Here is a 15218-nt window from a genome sequence, read left to right as displayed (position 1 = left end):
ACAGTCTCTACATGTTTCAGTCTCCCTGGTGAACTGTTTCAGCAGGTCTGGAACCTTCAGGATAGGGGCTGAAGTAAGTCATTTCTTCTAGAAAGAGCCCACCTTCTCAGGTCTCCTCTGGGAAGATTTGGCACTTTTTAGTAAGACAAATGAAAAGCAACATCCAGAGGGAGAACCTGGGGATGAAGCAACAGCTCTATACAAAAAGCTAACAGACTGCTACTGGTCTGATGCAAGATCCTCCAGGGTATAATGGGCTCCATTTTGCATGGATCCATTCCTATCATTCCAACATTTTCATGCATCTCAGGCGCTCCCATGTACTCTCCAAGCTAGGATTTCTCACAAATTGCCAATCCTTTTGTAAGCCCCAGAGGACAGCTTGGACTAGTGTGCCACGCTGGATAGGATTCTGGGAGTAAATGAGGATAACATGAAGTTGAACCACCACCACTCTGTTGTAGCAAGTCTTAAAACATGAGATGGCTTCATCAGCCTCTGGAAGACTGAAAGGGCATTGCACAACCTAAATGCCATGTTTCACACTCTCAATACAGATTATCCTTGGTATAGAAAGCTGTCTTCTACTGGTCACCATAGATCCAGGCCAGACTGCAGGAATCACAGATGTACTATTTGTAAATATCTCTGACCAGTGACTTGTCAGATAGGCTATTAAGGGGTAAAAAGAGCAGATTTAGGGATAAAGGACATGGATTCTACTCATGTCTTTGCCTCCTGGTACCTGTGTGACCTTGAGCATTATTGCTTGAACTCCAAAAGATTCAGGCTCAATCAGGCCTCACATACAACTGGTTGTATGGCCCTGGGCAAGCTTCATCTGTACAATGAGAATGCCAGACTCAATGAACTCTTAAGTCTCTTCCAGCTTTAAAATCTATGATTATATGACCCAGGGTTATTTAATTGAAGAAAATTTATAAAATACCTTCTTTATGCCAGATACTATGCTAGGAACATATGAAGACAAAAATGAATCAATTACTACTTACCCTTGAGAATATTACATTTTATTGGAGTAGAAATAACATATGCAAAGGAAATTAAATATGAGGTGTATGCAAAGTCCTTTCCAGGAAGAGGACAGTTAATTAATAATAAAATAGGAGTTCTATTAACTTCTCTAGGTCTCAGCTTCCTCAGCTATAAAAAAAATCAGGATGGACAGGTGACTTAAAAGGGTTACTTTTAACTCTAAATTCAGGACCTTAGGAATAAGGGATATCAGTCCAAGATAGTTAATGGAGTTCCCCCTAGAACTTTGACAAAACCTTTTTTGTTTCTTAGTGTTCTTACTTTTTTAAAAATTTGTTTTCTAATAAATGGTCTAAGCTATTTCTCTCCCTTCCTTCCAACCTTACACTGGACACAGATATATATGTGAAAACATACAATACATAGTTCCATATATTAGTTCTTTCTCTGGAGATGGATAGCATTTTACTTTGTAGCTCCATTTTAGTTGATTTGAATATTCATATAATTCAGAACAAATTAATTATTCACATTTACTCTTCAAACAATATCACTATTATTGTATACAACTCTCTCTGTGTGTCTCTGTCTGTCTGTCTGTCTGTCTCTCTCTCTCTCTCTGTCTCTCTCTCTCTCTCTCTCTCTCTCCATAAAATCCTTACCTTCCACCTTAGAATCAATACTATGTATTGGTTCCAAGGCAGAAGAGTGGCTAGGCAATGGGAATTAAGTGACTTTCCCAGGTCACACAGTACAACATTCCTTTAGTTCTGCTCTTTTCACTTATTTCACATAAATCTTTCCATGGTTTTCTAAAATTAACCTGTTCATTATTTCTTATGGTGAAATAATATTCCCCCACAATCATGGGCCACAACTGATTTAGTCATTTCTCAACTGATGGGCATCCTCCACAAAAGAGAACTGATATAAATATTTTGGAACATATAGCTTCTTTTCCTTTTCCTTGACCGCCTTGGGAAACCAACTTAATAGTGATGTTCCTAGATCAAAGGGTATGCACAGTTTTTTAACTCTTTGGACATAATTTCAGATTACTATCAAAAATGGTTGGACCAATTCATAGTTTGACCAACAGTATATTAGTGTCTCAATTTTCCCACATTCCCTCCAACATTTCCCCCTTCTATCATTTTAGCCAATCTGATAGGTATTAGATATCTTACAATTGTTTTGATTTGCATTTCTCCAATTAATAATGGTTTAGAGCATTTTTTCATATGAATACTTATAGATTTGATTTCTTTCAAAAGATTCCTATTCATATCCTTTGACCATTTATCAGTATGGGAATGATTCATATGCTTATAGGTTTGGCAAAGTCCTCTATATATTTGAGATTTGAGGTCTTTATCCAAAAAAAACTGTTTTTCTAGGTTTTCTACTTTCCTTCTGATCTTGGCTACATTGGTTTTATTTGTATAAAAACATTTAAATTTAATATAATCAAAATTATCCTTTTTACATCTCACAATGTTCTCTATCTCTTGTTTATTCATAATTTTTCTCCTATCCATAAATCTGATAGTATGTTGCATGTTCTTTGGCTTTACTTAAGATACTCCCCCTTTATGTCTAGATCATGTATTCATTTTGAAAATTATGTAAGATATTGGTCTATACCTAGTTTTATGCCAGACTGTTTTCCATTTTTCCAACAATTTTTACCAAACAGTGAATTCTTATCCTGAAAGCATCAATCTTTGCATTTATCAAGCCTAAGGCTACTATAATCATTTACTACTATAAATCGTATATCTATTCTATTCCACTGATTGATCATTCTGTTTCTTAACCAGCACCAGATAGTTTTGGTAATTACTGCCTTAACAACAGTATAAAATCTGGTACTTCTAGGCTGTCTTCCTATATAGCATATAATATATGTATAAGCATATTTTTATATTTTTAACCTTTTCAAAAATACATTATTATTTTTCTGGCTCAATAAAATAATTTTTGTCAACTTAATTGGATGGGACTGAATAAGTAGATTGATTTAGGTAGAACTGTCATTTTTATTGACTCAGCCCACCTATAAACAATTAATATTTCTCCAGTTACTTAAATTTGACCTTATTTGTAAAAAAATGCTTTATAATTATGTTTGCATAGTTCCTGGCTTTATCTTGGCAAAGATATCCTCCAATATTTTATATTGTCTAGTGTTATCTGTTATTATCCCTTTTTGCCAGGCTTTTCTGGTGACATATGGAAATGCTGATGATTTATGTGGGCTTATTTTATATCCTGTTATTTTGCTAAAATCATTCATTGTTTCAATTAGCTTTTTAAAGTTGTATCTCAAGGATTTTCCAAATATATCATCATATCGTCTGCAAAAAGAAATAGTTTTATTACCTCATTGCCCATTCTGAGTCCTTCCATTTCTTTTTCTTCTCTTATTGCTATTACTAGCATTTCTAGAATAATACTGATTAATTCTGGTGATAATGGGCATCATTGATTCACTCCTGATCATATTGGGAAGGAAGGCTTTTAGGTTATCCCCATTATAGATAGTGCTTGCTGATGGTTTTAGGCAGTTGCTTCTTATCATATTAAGGATAAATTCATCTATACCTATGCTTTCAAGTGTTTTTTTAATACTTTTGAGTACTGCATTTTGTCAAACGTTTGTTTGACATCTATGGATATAATCATATGATTTTTGTTACTTTCATTACCGATGGAATCAATTATGCTAATAGTTTTCCTTATATTGAACCAGCCCTGAATTCCTGGTATGAACCCTATTTGGTCACAATGTATAATCTTTGGGATATATTGTTGTAGTCTCCTAGCTAGTATTTCATTTAAGATTTTTACATTGATATTCATTAGTGAAATTGGACTATGATTTTCTTTCTCTGTTTTTGCTCTTCATGACTTAGGTATCAGCATATTTCCCAAAAGGGACTTAGTAGAACTCCTTCTTTGCCCATTATTCCAAATAATTCATTTAATATTGGAATTAGTTGATCTTTAAATATTTGGTAGATTTCATTTCTAAATCCATCTTGTCCTTTTGATTTTTTTTCCTTAGGAAGCTCATTTATGGCCCAATCGATTTCTTTTTTCTAAAATAGGTTTATTTAGTCTATTTCTTCTTGTGTTAATTTAGGCAGTTTATGTTTTGTAAGGACTCTTCCATTTCATTTAAACTGTTAAAATTGTTGACATATAATTGGGCAAAAATAATTGCTAATAATAATAATAATAAATTTGCTTTAATTTCATCTTCATTCATGGTATATTTACCCTTTTCATTTTCAATGCTAATAATTTGGTTTTCTTCTCTTTTTAAAATTACATTATCTAATGGTTTATCTATTTTATTGTTTTGTTTCCATAAAACCAACTCCTGCTTTTATTTGTTAATTCAGCAGTTTTCTTACATTCAATTCTTAGTTTTCTTTTTAATGAATAGCAACAGGGCTCCAGCAGGGGAAGAGGAAAGCTGACCAAGCTCCTTCTAGTTCTTTGTCGTAGACTCCCACTAGGATTTCCCATCAAGAACAGAATTCTGCCAGACTAAGCTTATTTCCTTTTTTGTTGTTGTTGTTGACAGAATTACTAAACTAGAAAATAAGGGAAATGCTGAATAGTTTAATTAGATTTTCTCAAAGCTTTTGGTAAAGTTACCTTACATTATTCTCATGAAGATAAGAGAAGTGGGCATTAGGTAATAATACTATCAAATGGATTCAGAACTGGTTGGATGGACAGATTCAAAGAGTAGTTGTTAATAGTTCAGTGTCAATATGGCAGAAAGTCTCGAGTGGAGTTCTCCAAAGGATCTGTGCTTGACCATGTTTTGTTCATTTCTGTCAATGATCTGACTCAAAGTGGAGATGGTATGTTCATATACCTGCAGATAATACGAAGCTCATAGGGATACCCAACAAAATAGATGACAAAGGTGGGATCCAAAAGGACTTAACAGGTTAAAGTAGTAGTGTCAAACTCAAATAGAAATGGGGGTCACTAAATTATACATGGGAATCCCAAGGGCTGCATATTGACTTAGAAAACCACATGTTAGTATTATCTATAGTCTGTTGTATTTTTATTTAGTTTACTAAATATTTTCCAGTTATATTTTAATCTTACTCAGGTGCAATCTGGAGCATTATGGTGTTCTGGGGTGATGTGATCAGCAGGTTCTGTTTTGACTCCTCTGAAACATTGAGCTAGATCTAATAAGATGAACATCAGTAGAGACAGATATCAAGTCTTGATCTTGGGCACAGAACATCAGCTTCCCAAGCATAAGATGGGGAAGGCAGAGAGAGGGGGCAGTTGTTTTGAAAAAGATCTAGGGGTTTTAGTGGATTGTAAGTTCCATTAATGTAGAAGCCAAAAAAAGCTCATGCAGTTTGATCTGCATTAAGGACATAGCTGACAGGAATACAGAAATGATAGACAGTACCATTCTTTTCTCCTTTTGTCAGACCTCATCTGTAGTATTGTGTTCAGTTCTGGGTTTCATAGTTTAGAAAGGATGTTAAGTTGGAGAGTGTCTAGAGATGGATGGCTAGTCGACTCAGTGAATAGATTGCTGGGTTTGGAGTCAGGAAGACCTGAACTCAAATCCAAGCCTCAGACACTTACTAGCTGCATGGTCCTGGGCATGTCACTTAACTTTATTTACCTCACTTTCTTCATCTATAAAATGAGCTGGAGAAGGAAATGGCAAACTACTCTTGGATTTTGTCCAATAAAACCCCAAAAGGAGTAATGAAAAGTCATATATGACTGAAACAAATATACACTATTTTAAGGGTTTTTAAAAACAGAATATTTCCTTCTGTGAACCAGTATCTCCATTGCCTAGCACAGTGCCAGGACCACAGAAGGTGCTTAATAAATATTTATTGATCAGTTGATTGATAGGTTTGGGAGAAGGTGATGCTGGTTGGAATAAAATACCCCCCTCAAGCTGGCTCTTCAGAATCAGCCCTTTATTTCACGTGTAAGCAGTAACTGCCCAAAAGAACCTCCAGGAATCTCACCATTCTTACCTTTCAACCATCCTTGTTCTTCCACCAGATGAACCAGCTGTACTTGAGATGGAGGACCTTGACCGCCTGGCCATTCATCTTGGAGATGGCTTGGACCCTGACTCTATCTCCTTGGCCTCTGTCACTGCACTTACTACCAATGTCTCCAATAAGAGGTGAGGATCACCCCTCTGGCCCAGTTGCCTCAGGTACTAGCAGGCAATAGACCCTTCACAGGCTTTACCAAGACTTGAGGTGATAAGTAGCTGAGTACTGGGGCTTTGCTGCCCTCTGTTTCTCACACCCCTCATCACCATCCATTGGAAGGAGTGTTGGATTTGGAGTCAAAAGACCTCTGTTCTCATGAATCATGTAACCATGAAAAAATATTCTAAATTAATTAATTAAATAAATAAACTTTTTTTAAAAGACCTCTGTTCAAATCTCAATTCTGACACTCAATATCTGTGACATTAGTCAAGTTATTCAGCTTCTCCATGCCTCAATTTATTTATCTGTAAAATGTGTGTGGGGGGGGGGGGGGGGATTGGACTAAATTACTTCTAAGATCCCTTCTTGTTCTGAATCTATTATTATTTTGTATTTAATTTTTACTCCACCCCCATCCACAATCCATTGTCTATGGGAGGGTAGAGCAAAGTTGACTGCAGACCTCATTTCCCAGACCTTCAGAGCCTCCAGAGTCTTTCTCAGGCTCCCTTCCCTCTCCGCACCACTGAGGAGTGTGCATTTCTCCCCCTCAGGTCCAAGCCTGACATCAAGATGGAGCCAAGTGCTGGAAGACCAATGGATTACCAGGTAGGTTGGGGCTTGAACCCAAATGTCTCTCCCACCTGGATTCTCTTCAGTTCATTAAGCCTGATGGGTTCACAGGTATGGATCTTGGGGTCCTAATTGTGTCCTTATGATCTGGCCGAAGAGGAATTGGGACATACAACAGTGGGGACATTTGCCAAGATAAATTGAAAAATATTCTTCCATCTAAGTCATGATTGCTTATTATTTTTTAATATGCCTTAATTATCTAGACATACAGAAAAAAGCAGTCCAGTCACATGCTGACCTAGGGAGGACAGGAATGTTTGAATAAATATGGTAGATATCTACCACCAACTAGTTATAATCTTGGGCAAGCTAGCTCTCTAGTCCTCAGTTCTGCCATCTGCATAATGAGAGAATTCAATTAAACGACCTTTCAGGTTCCTCCCTACTATCACTTAAAAGAGGCAGCATAATGTTGGACTTGGAGTCAGAAAATCTGAGTTCAAATCCCACCTCAGACACTTGCTCTCAGCTTCAGACTCCATATCTTTAAATGGTGGTAAGGCTATTTGTACTCTCTCCTTCAGAGAGCTGTTGTGAAGAAAGTGCTTTGTAAGGTTTTACATACTCTGTAAGCATAGCTTATTGTTAATCACTGTGTAAGCCGGTGAGCTGGGTATCTCCTTGATTTGATATAATACTACAAGATTGCAAGGGGTTTGCTTTAAAATCACAGAATCATAGGATTTCATAAAGTGGATGCTCCCTGAAAGCAGAACTTGTTTCCAAATTTGTCTTTATACCCCTAGTTCCTATCACAATGTCTTATATTTTTTTCAATCATTTCACTCATGTCCAACTCTTTATGACCTCATTTTTTGGTGGGTTTTCTTGGCAAAGATACTAGAGTAGTTTGCCTTTTCCATACATGGGCCTTACTTAATATATACATTGGTCATAAAATCTCTGAATCAGAAGGAGCCTCTCAATCTGGTCCAACCCATAACTGAACAAGAATGCTCTCTATATCTCTATATCTACATCTGACACATACTGACACCAGGACTAACCCCAAAATCCTTAAAAATTCTCTAGTAATCCATTCAGCAATCACTCAAGACTTCTTTCATTATTGTTCAGCTGTGTCTAATTTTTTGTGACCCCATTTAAGGTTTTCTTGGCAGAGATACTGGAGCAATTTGCCATTTCCTTCTCCAGCTCATTTTAGAGAGGAAAATAGAGTAAAGTGACTTGTCCAGAGTCATACAGTTAGTGAGGCTAGATTTGAAATCAAGAAGATGAATCTTCCTGATTCCGGGCCCAATGTTTCCTTGATTCTGCTCTTTTCCTTCTTCATAATTTCATGTAGCTCCTCCACGTTTTCCTAAAATTAATCCTCTCATCATTTCTTTTGGTAGGGTAGTATTCCATCACAATCATATGCCACAACTTGTTTAGGCATTCCCCAAATGATTGGGCATCCCTTCAATTTCCAGTTCTTTGCCACCCCAAAGAGAGCTGCTATGTAAAAAAAGGTTCTTTTCCTTTCTCCCTGATCACCTTAGGAAACATCTAATAGTGATATTGTGGGGTCAAAAGGCATACACAGTTTCATAACTCTTCAGCATAATTCCAGATGACTCTCCAAAATGACTGGCTCACAGTTTTACCAACAGTGTATTAGTGTCTTCATCCCTTTCCATCTCTCCTCCAATATTTGTTGTTTTGTCCTTTTATCATTTAAGCCAATCTAATAGGTACAAGATGATATCGCAGAGTTGGTTTGGTTTGTATTTCTCTAATCTATAATGATCTAGATATTTTTTCATATACAGTTCTGATTTCTTCATCATTTATTTTGACCATTTCTTAATTGTGGAATGAATCATATTCTTATAAATCTGACAAAGTTCCACCTCTATTTTCTGAGAGCCAATAAGCTTCCCAGAATGCTTTGGAAATTAACCCAACCAATCCAGAGTGAGAAAACCTCTCATACCAATGACTGTACCAGGCAGAAGTCAACCTGTTGCCAGTCTGGTACAATCTCTTTGGTAGCTTTTGTTTATACCCTCTGGACTCATTAGTCACCCAAGCTGTCAATGTATCATTTCCCCCACTCTATCCCCATCTGGAGGAAAAGCCAACTAACCAGCCCACGTCAAAAGCAAAGCCGTTTGCCCAAGTCCACGGTCATGCCAGTGGTGATATGAGTAATAACGAATATCCTACCATCTTCAGAGTTGTTGCAAAGTAAACACTTTCGTCATTTAGTTCGATTCACCAAATGCCAACAATGTCCAAGGCATAGAGATAAAAAATGATAAAATGCCTGTGCTCCACCTGCTTATAATCTGAGGGATTATAGGAGGGATAATATGAGGGATAAACTATAAAAGTGATTTGGCTTGATATAACAAGAGAAAATATCAATCAACAAACACTTAATAGGCACCTATCATGTGCCAGACACTGCTGGGGATAATGATAATAAAGCTTTATGGGGACGGTTAAGTGGCACAGTGGATAGTGTCAAGTAGTCAGAAAGACCTGGGTTCAAATCTGACCTCAGACACTTCCCAACTGTGTGACCCTGGGCAAGCCACTTAACCCCCATTGCTTAACCATTACCACTCTTCTGCCTTGGAACCAATACACAATATTAATTCTAAAATAGAAGGTAAGGGGTTTTATTTTTTAGATAAATGCAAATTTTTTAAAAATTTAATTTTTTAATTGTTAAAAAATAATGTAATTGGCACTGGAGAAATAAAGGAAGCTTACACTGAGAACATGAAATATACAGCCTTTTTGTGTGGCTTAGTAACAAATAGTGGCTTTCCCTAAGCAAAAGCTCAGATGTTCAGTTCTGAGGTACATAACTTGCACTGAATTTGTATCAATTAGATGCTTAGAAAGTATTAATAGATCCAGAGAAAAAACTGTTGGAGTCGTCTTTCCCATCAGTGTATCTTTGGTTTTATTTTGGGATTTTGGTTTTCTATGAGTGTGCACTTACAACAATGACCAATATGGAAATGTATTTTGTATGACAATAAAAAAATTAAAAAGAAAATATTAGTAGAATTGAATTGAATTCAGGACATTCCTAGTGTCAAGAGTACATTTATATGGGGCAGGTTGGTGGCTCAGTGGATAGAGGATCTTAGAGATGGAAGATCTTGGGCTCAAATGTGACCTCAGACACTTCCTAGCTGTGTTACTCTGGGCAAGTCACTTAACCCAAATTGCCTCGCCCTTACTGGTCTTCAACCTTAAAATCAATACTTAGCATTAATTCTAAGACAGAAGGGAAGGGTTTAAGAATCCAAAAGGACATTTATACACAGTACCCTTGCCTTCACAATCTGCCCCCTTTTAATGCCTTTCTGGTCTTTATCCAGGTCAGCATCACAGTCATTGAAGCTCGGCAGCTCGTGGGGCTGAACATGGACCCTGTAGTGTGTGTGGAGGTGGGAGATGACAAAAAATACACATCCATGAAGGAGTCAACCAACTGCCCCTATTATAATGAGGTCAGTGACCCTGTGGTCCTAAGATATGGGAGGGACATTGGAAGAGGGTCCTATCCTGTCGTATAGAAGTCTTGGCTCTCTGCCCCTATGCAGGAATCCCTGATCAATCCCAAGAACCCCAAGAAATGGGATATCTCATACAGCCATATCTATATACAGATATAGATATTCTTGATCCCTTATCCTACACAGCCCCTAGGTCTCACACAGAGCACTGCAGTCAATGGCCATCCAATCACTCTGTGACAAGTTAGCTTAGAGGTCAGTTGATCCCCACTCCAGCCTCTTTCAGGTCCCCCATTGGTCCCAAGACCACATCCTTTGCTTTGCCAAGGTGGGGTACAGAGCCTGGGTATTTGTGTGCCAACTTTCCTCTTCCCTTCTGGAGAATAACGGCAGGGTTGCCTCTCAAAGATGTTTTCTGCAGTGGTCTGAACCTCTTTTCAGTCCCTCTTGGAAACTGGAATTTTATCCACTAGGGTGGGGAAGAGAAATCTTAGTACCAGTCTTATTCCCTCCAGCTTTTTGGATTCCCCAAAGGCAATTAGTCTCCTATCCAGGCCTTAAGACTTATAGGCAGAAATGGAGGAATGCCGTTAATGGAATTCATATTTCAATCAATCAGTAAGCATGTATTAAGTGTCTATGTTCCAGGCAATATATTAGATGCTGGGAGTGAAAAGACCCACCCCCCAAAAAAAAACACTCCTTTCCCTCAGGGACACTCTGTTCTATAGGGGAGATAAAATGTGTATATTTAAGTATACAGAGAATATTAAATTTTTTTCATTTTATTTCACTTTTAGTTCAAAAGTATTTCTTTTCACTCTATCCCACTCTACCCCAATTTAAAAGAAAAAAAAATCCCCTGTAACAATAGCTATTTTTCCATGTTTCTTTCACCCTGTACTTGTAAAGTTGATTTTTAAAAACTCAAATATAAAGCTTTATTTCTCTTAAATTCTATCTTACCAGATTCAGTCCAGTACTCAAATATGTCAAGATCTTTTTGGATCCCAACTATGTAATTCAATGTATTATCTATCTCTCCCAGGTTTGTTTCATCTGTAAATGTGATGACCAAATCATCAATGTTTTTATTTTTTTCAATTAGTAAGATTTAATTTTCTCTTCCTTCCATGTACTCCTCTCAAATTGGAAAATTAAAAGAAAACACTTATAACAAATATACGTAACCAAAAAAAAAAAATCCCTGCCTTGTCCCTATCCAAAACTGTATGTCCCGTTCTATATCCCTCCATCAGAAGATGAATGACCTGCTCCATCATTGGCCCTTTGGAACAACGATCAGAATTTTAAGTCAAAGTTTCTTGTATTGTTATTGTATATATTGTTCTCCTGGTTCTACTCATTTCACTATGTACCAGCAGATCATTTAAGTATACCAAGATTTCTCTGAAGTCATCCCTTTCATCATTTCTTGCAGCATAACAATATTCCATTATATTCATATACCATGATGTTCCACCATTCCCCAAGTGATAAGCATCTCCTTGGTTTCCAGTTCTTTGCCCCTCTAAAAATAATTAACTGCTCTAAATATTTTTGTACCTATAGATCCTTTTCCTCTTTCTTTGGGGTAGAGATCTACTATTAATATCATTTAGTCAAAAAGTATGCACAGTTTAGTGACTTTGGGGACTATTTCCAACTTGTTTTCCAGGATGGTTTAGACTAATTTACAATGCCACCTACAATGCCTCAATGTGCCCATTCCTTCTGTGCCTTTAAACAAGGCCCTGATACACAGAGCAAATGGTTGAATAGAGATTTGACCCAGGTCCTTTTGACAGCAAGTCAAGAGTTTTTTACACTGTCCTGATGAACTGTAAAATAAAAAGCATGTTGCAAAGATTAAAGTACTATATAAATGCAAGCTTTCATTATTAGAAGTAATAGAAATATTAAAGGACCCATCCTTGATGATGGAGAAGCCCCTGATCAATATAAGGGTCTAGTCTTTCTTATGGGATTCCAAGAATTTGGAAACTCAAACTCAAAACTAGAAACTTGGAGACTCAAAATTTTCTCCTGGTGCTGGAGTAACACAACTCAAAGGCTTGCTTTCACCAGCTAAACATCTATAACAATAACAAAAGTAACAAAATACATTTTAAAAAACGAGAGTGCCACCATATTTGTATTCTCAACATCAAAATACTCAATCTGTTTCCTGAGAAATTAGGAATGTCATTTAAAAAATTAATAAAGAGCAAATGGACTAAAAAACAATAAAAATCATTATGACTAGCATTTGTATAATGACTTAAAGTTTCACCCTCCTAGCAACCCTATGAGGCAAGTGCTATTATTATTATTGCTATTTTATAAATGAGAACACCCATGTCGAGAGAGGTCAATTTATTTGCCTAAGGACACATGGCTAGGAAGTGAGATTTGAAATAAGATCCTCCTAGCAAGTTCAGCTCTCTATCCACCATGTCAAGCTGATCATTGCTTAAGCCTGAGTCACTTTCTGGGCTCATATTTCCTTTAACATTTGAATATACCAAAGATATGTCATTTTTCTCCATGTGGGTATTCTATTCCCTCCTCACAGAGTCAGATCATAGCCTCTTTGTAGACCACTTTCAAGATTTTCTATAGCCCCAAATGCATAACTTTGTGGCCAACCTGGGGTAGAATCTCTCAGAACTCAAAAACTCAGAAGTCACCGATGGCTAGTCATCAGGTAACATACAAACCCGATATTGAACCTCAACTTGATGTTCTTCTATTTCGGAAGACCCTGACAGGGCTGATATTCCAGTGGTTGGCACAGTCAACCTCAACAACCCACCTCAACATCAAGAGCCTATGGAGCAAGACTTTGGCTAAGGAGAAAGAACCTGTATTTGGTTCAATGAAACTCTTCCATTTTCTTCCTCTTTATGTAGGTCTTCCATGAGATCCTGGCTACACAGTTCATTGTTTTTCCCTAGCCCAAATATTCAAGCTCTATTGGAGGGATGTTTTCTCTATCCCTTATCCCTTACATTCCTACACTATGTTGTTTATTTCTTGTCTCTTCCCTATAAAAGAGCCTAACTTTAGCTGGAAAACATTTTCATGACAAATGAACTTTCTTTTTTTGTTCATTAAAATAAGCGTGTTCCTCGGAGTGAGCTCTCCATTTTTTGTGTGCTCACCCAGAGTGGGTTTCCCATAGTCACAGACTCCACATGGGCTCCTCAAAACCATTTCCAACAAATAGAGGGAGATTCAGCCCAATTCAATAAAAATGATCAAGCAAAGTTGTGATTTGGTTTGGGGTTTTAGTCCAGACCTATGATTTTTTCAGTGTGGGCACCTTCTAGTAGAGAAACGGCTACCACTAATGGTGAGCCAGGCTTGAGTTCTTGGAATCACTGAGGAGTTAACTGACTTTCCCAAGGTGACAGAGCTAGTCTGTATCAGAGGCAGGATTTGAACTTGAGTTATCCTGATCCTAAGCGGACTCTATCCTTTATGCCACAAAGACCAAAAAAGGAACTCGAAAAGTGTTTATAATCTGGAGTATCTAGGGGAAGAAAGGGAGAAGTATAGAGAGGTAAGAAAAGACGTAACAAACAAGGACATTATCTAGGCTTCACCCAACCTCATCTCATCATTGATGGAAACCATCCATCCACACTAGCATATTAAGATAGAGGAAACCAAGGCCTTTCTTAGTCTTATTGTTTTACTCATATCACAATCACATCTCCATCATCGTAGCCAAGAGCCCAACATCAAGCCAAGGAAATATGGTTTGTGATTTATTCAACCAGCACTTATTATACCCTTACTGCACGCCAGGCAGGAGCTAGGTGTTAGATGCTAGAAACTTAAAGATAAGAGCAGAAATAGTCTTAACCCTCCAGGAGTCTATATTATAATGCAGGAGGCACATAAGAGATAAAATACACATAGAATCAATAAATGAGTATTTACTTAGTGCCAACTATGAACCAGGCACCATGCAAGGCTCTGGGTCCCTAAGAACCAAAGTGAGGCAGGGTCTGTACTCAAGGAATTTATATTTTCCCGGGGCTCTGCCTCTGTATCTGAATCCTCCAACCTTTCTCTCCCTGGAGTTCTCTCTCTGCCCCCATGTCTCTGTCTTTATTACTGAGTGGATCACCGTGACTATGAAGTAGAATTGTGCTGTTATCAACTCTTCTCCTTCTTCGTGCCCCTAATTTGCACACAGTCCAGTTCTTCCCTCTAGCAAATGGGGCTACGCTTCTCCCTGCCCCCCCTCCGCTCTAGGGGACCATCTGCCCTGGCCCCAGGCCCAGAGCTAAGGGATGAGCGCTACGGGCACTGACTGGCAGGTGTCCTATAGGCCCCTGGAGTTGTTGGCACAAGGGAGCAATGCATCCTGATTGCTTCCAATTGTCCTCGCTGAAGCAGCTGGTTCAGACATAGCCATCCCTCAAGGTTGCAAATCGAGCTACTAGCCCATCCTGGCCTTCACAGCTTCCCACATCATCCACACTGGGGCAGTGCCAGGGAGCCTTTCAGATGAGGGATTCCTGGGGAGCAAAGGGCCCCCTCCCCCAGGGAGGAAGCAGGCTCTGTCCTCTCCTTTGTCCTAACTCCATGGCTAAGGGGACATGGCAGGATCTCCTGCCATCACTCAGAGCCATGCTAGGGGGTGTAGACGGGCACTGCCAGGAGGAAGGCTCTGGGCACTGCCACTTGCCGCAGATCACCTACCAGCTAGGTGACATGTAGGCCTGGGTCCTTCCCCCCTCCAGTACTTTGTCTTCGACTTCCACTCCGCTCCTGATGTCATGTTCGACAAGATCATCAAGATCTCGGTGAGTGTGGGCAGCAGCCCCGAGTGGGGTGCAGCAGAGAGAGAGGAAGGAGC

At 38.3% G+C, this 15218-nt stretch overlaps 1 protein-coding gene across 3 annotated transcripts in view; it reads left to right on the top strand.

Moving 5' to 3' along the window:
* Positions 1-15218, top strand: part of OTOF (otoferlin) — a 181508-nt gene that overhangs the window by 100536 nt on the left and 65754 nt on the right. For all 3 annotated transcript variants that reach the window (XM_007475949.3, XM_007475948.3, XM_056813149.1), the window contains 4 exons: positions 6070-6196; positions 6785-6839; positions 10208-10339; positions 15103-15165. In XM_007475949.3, the coding sequence (XP_007476011.1) occupies positions 6070-6196; positions 6785-6839; positions 10208-10339; positions 15103-15165 (377 nt within the window). The remainder of the gene's footprint in view (positions 1-6069; positions 6197-6784; positions 6840-10207; positions 10340-15102; positions 15166-15218) is intronic.

This window comes from Monodelphis domestica, chromosome 1, assembly GCF_027887165.1.
Source record: "Monodelphis domestica isolate mMonDom1 chromosome 1, mMonDom1.pri, whole genome shotgun sequence".
Lineage (NCBI taxonomy): Eukaryota > Metazoa > Chordata > Mammalia > Didelphimorphia > Didelphidae > Monodelphis > Monodelphis domestica.
This window is presented reverse-complemented; position numbering and strand designations above follow the sequence as displayed.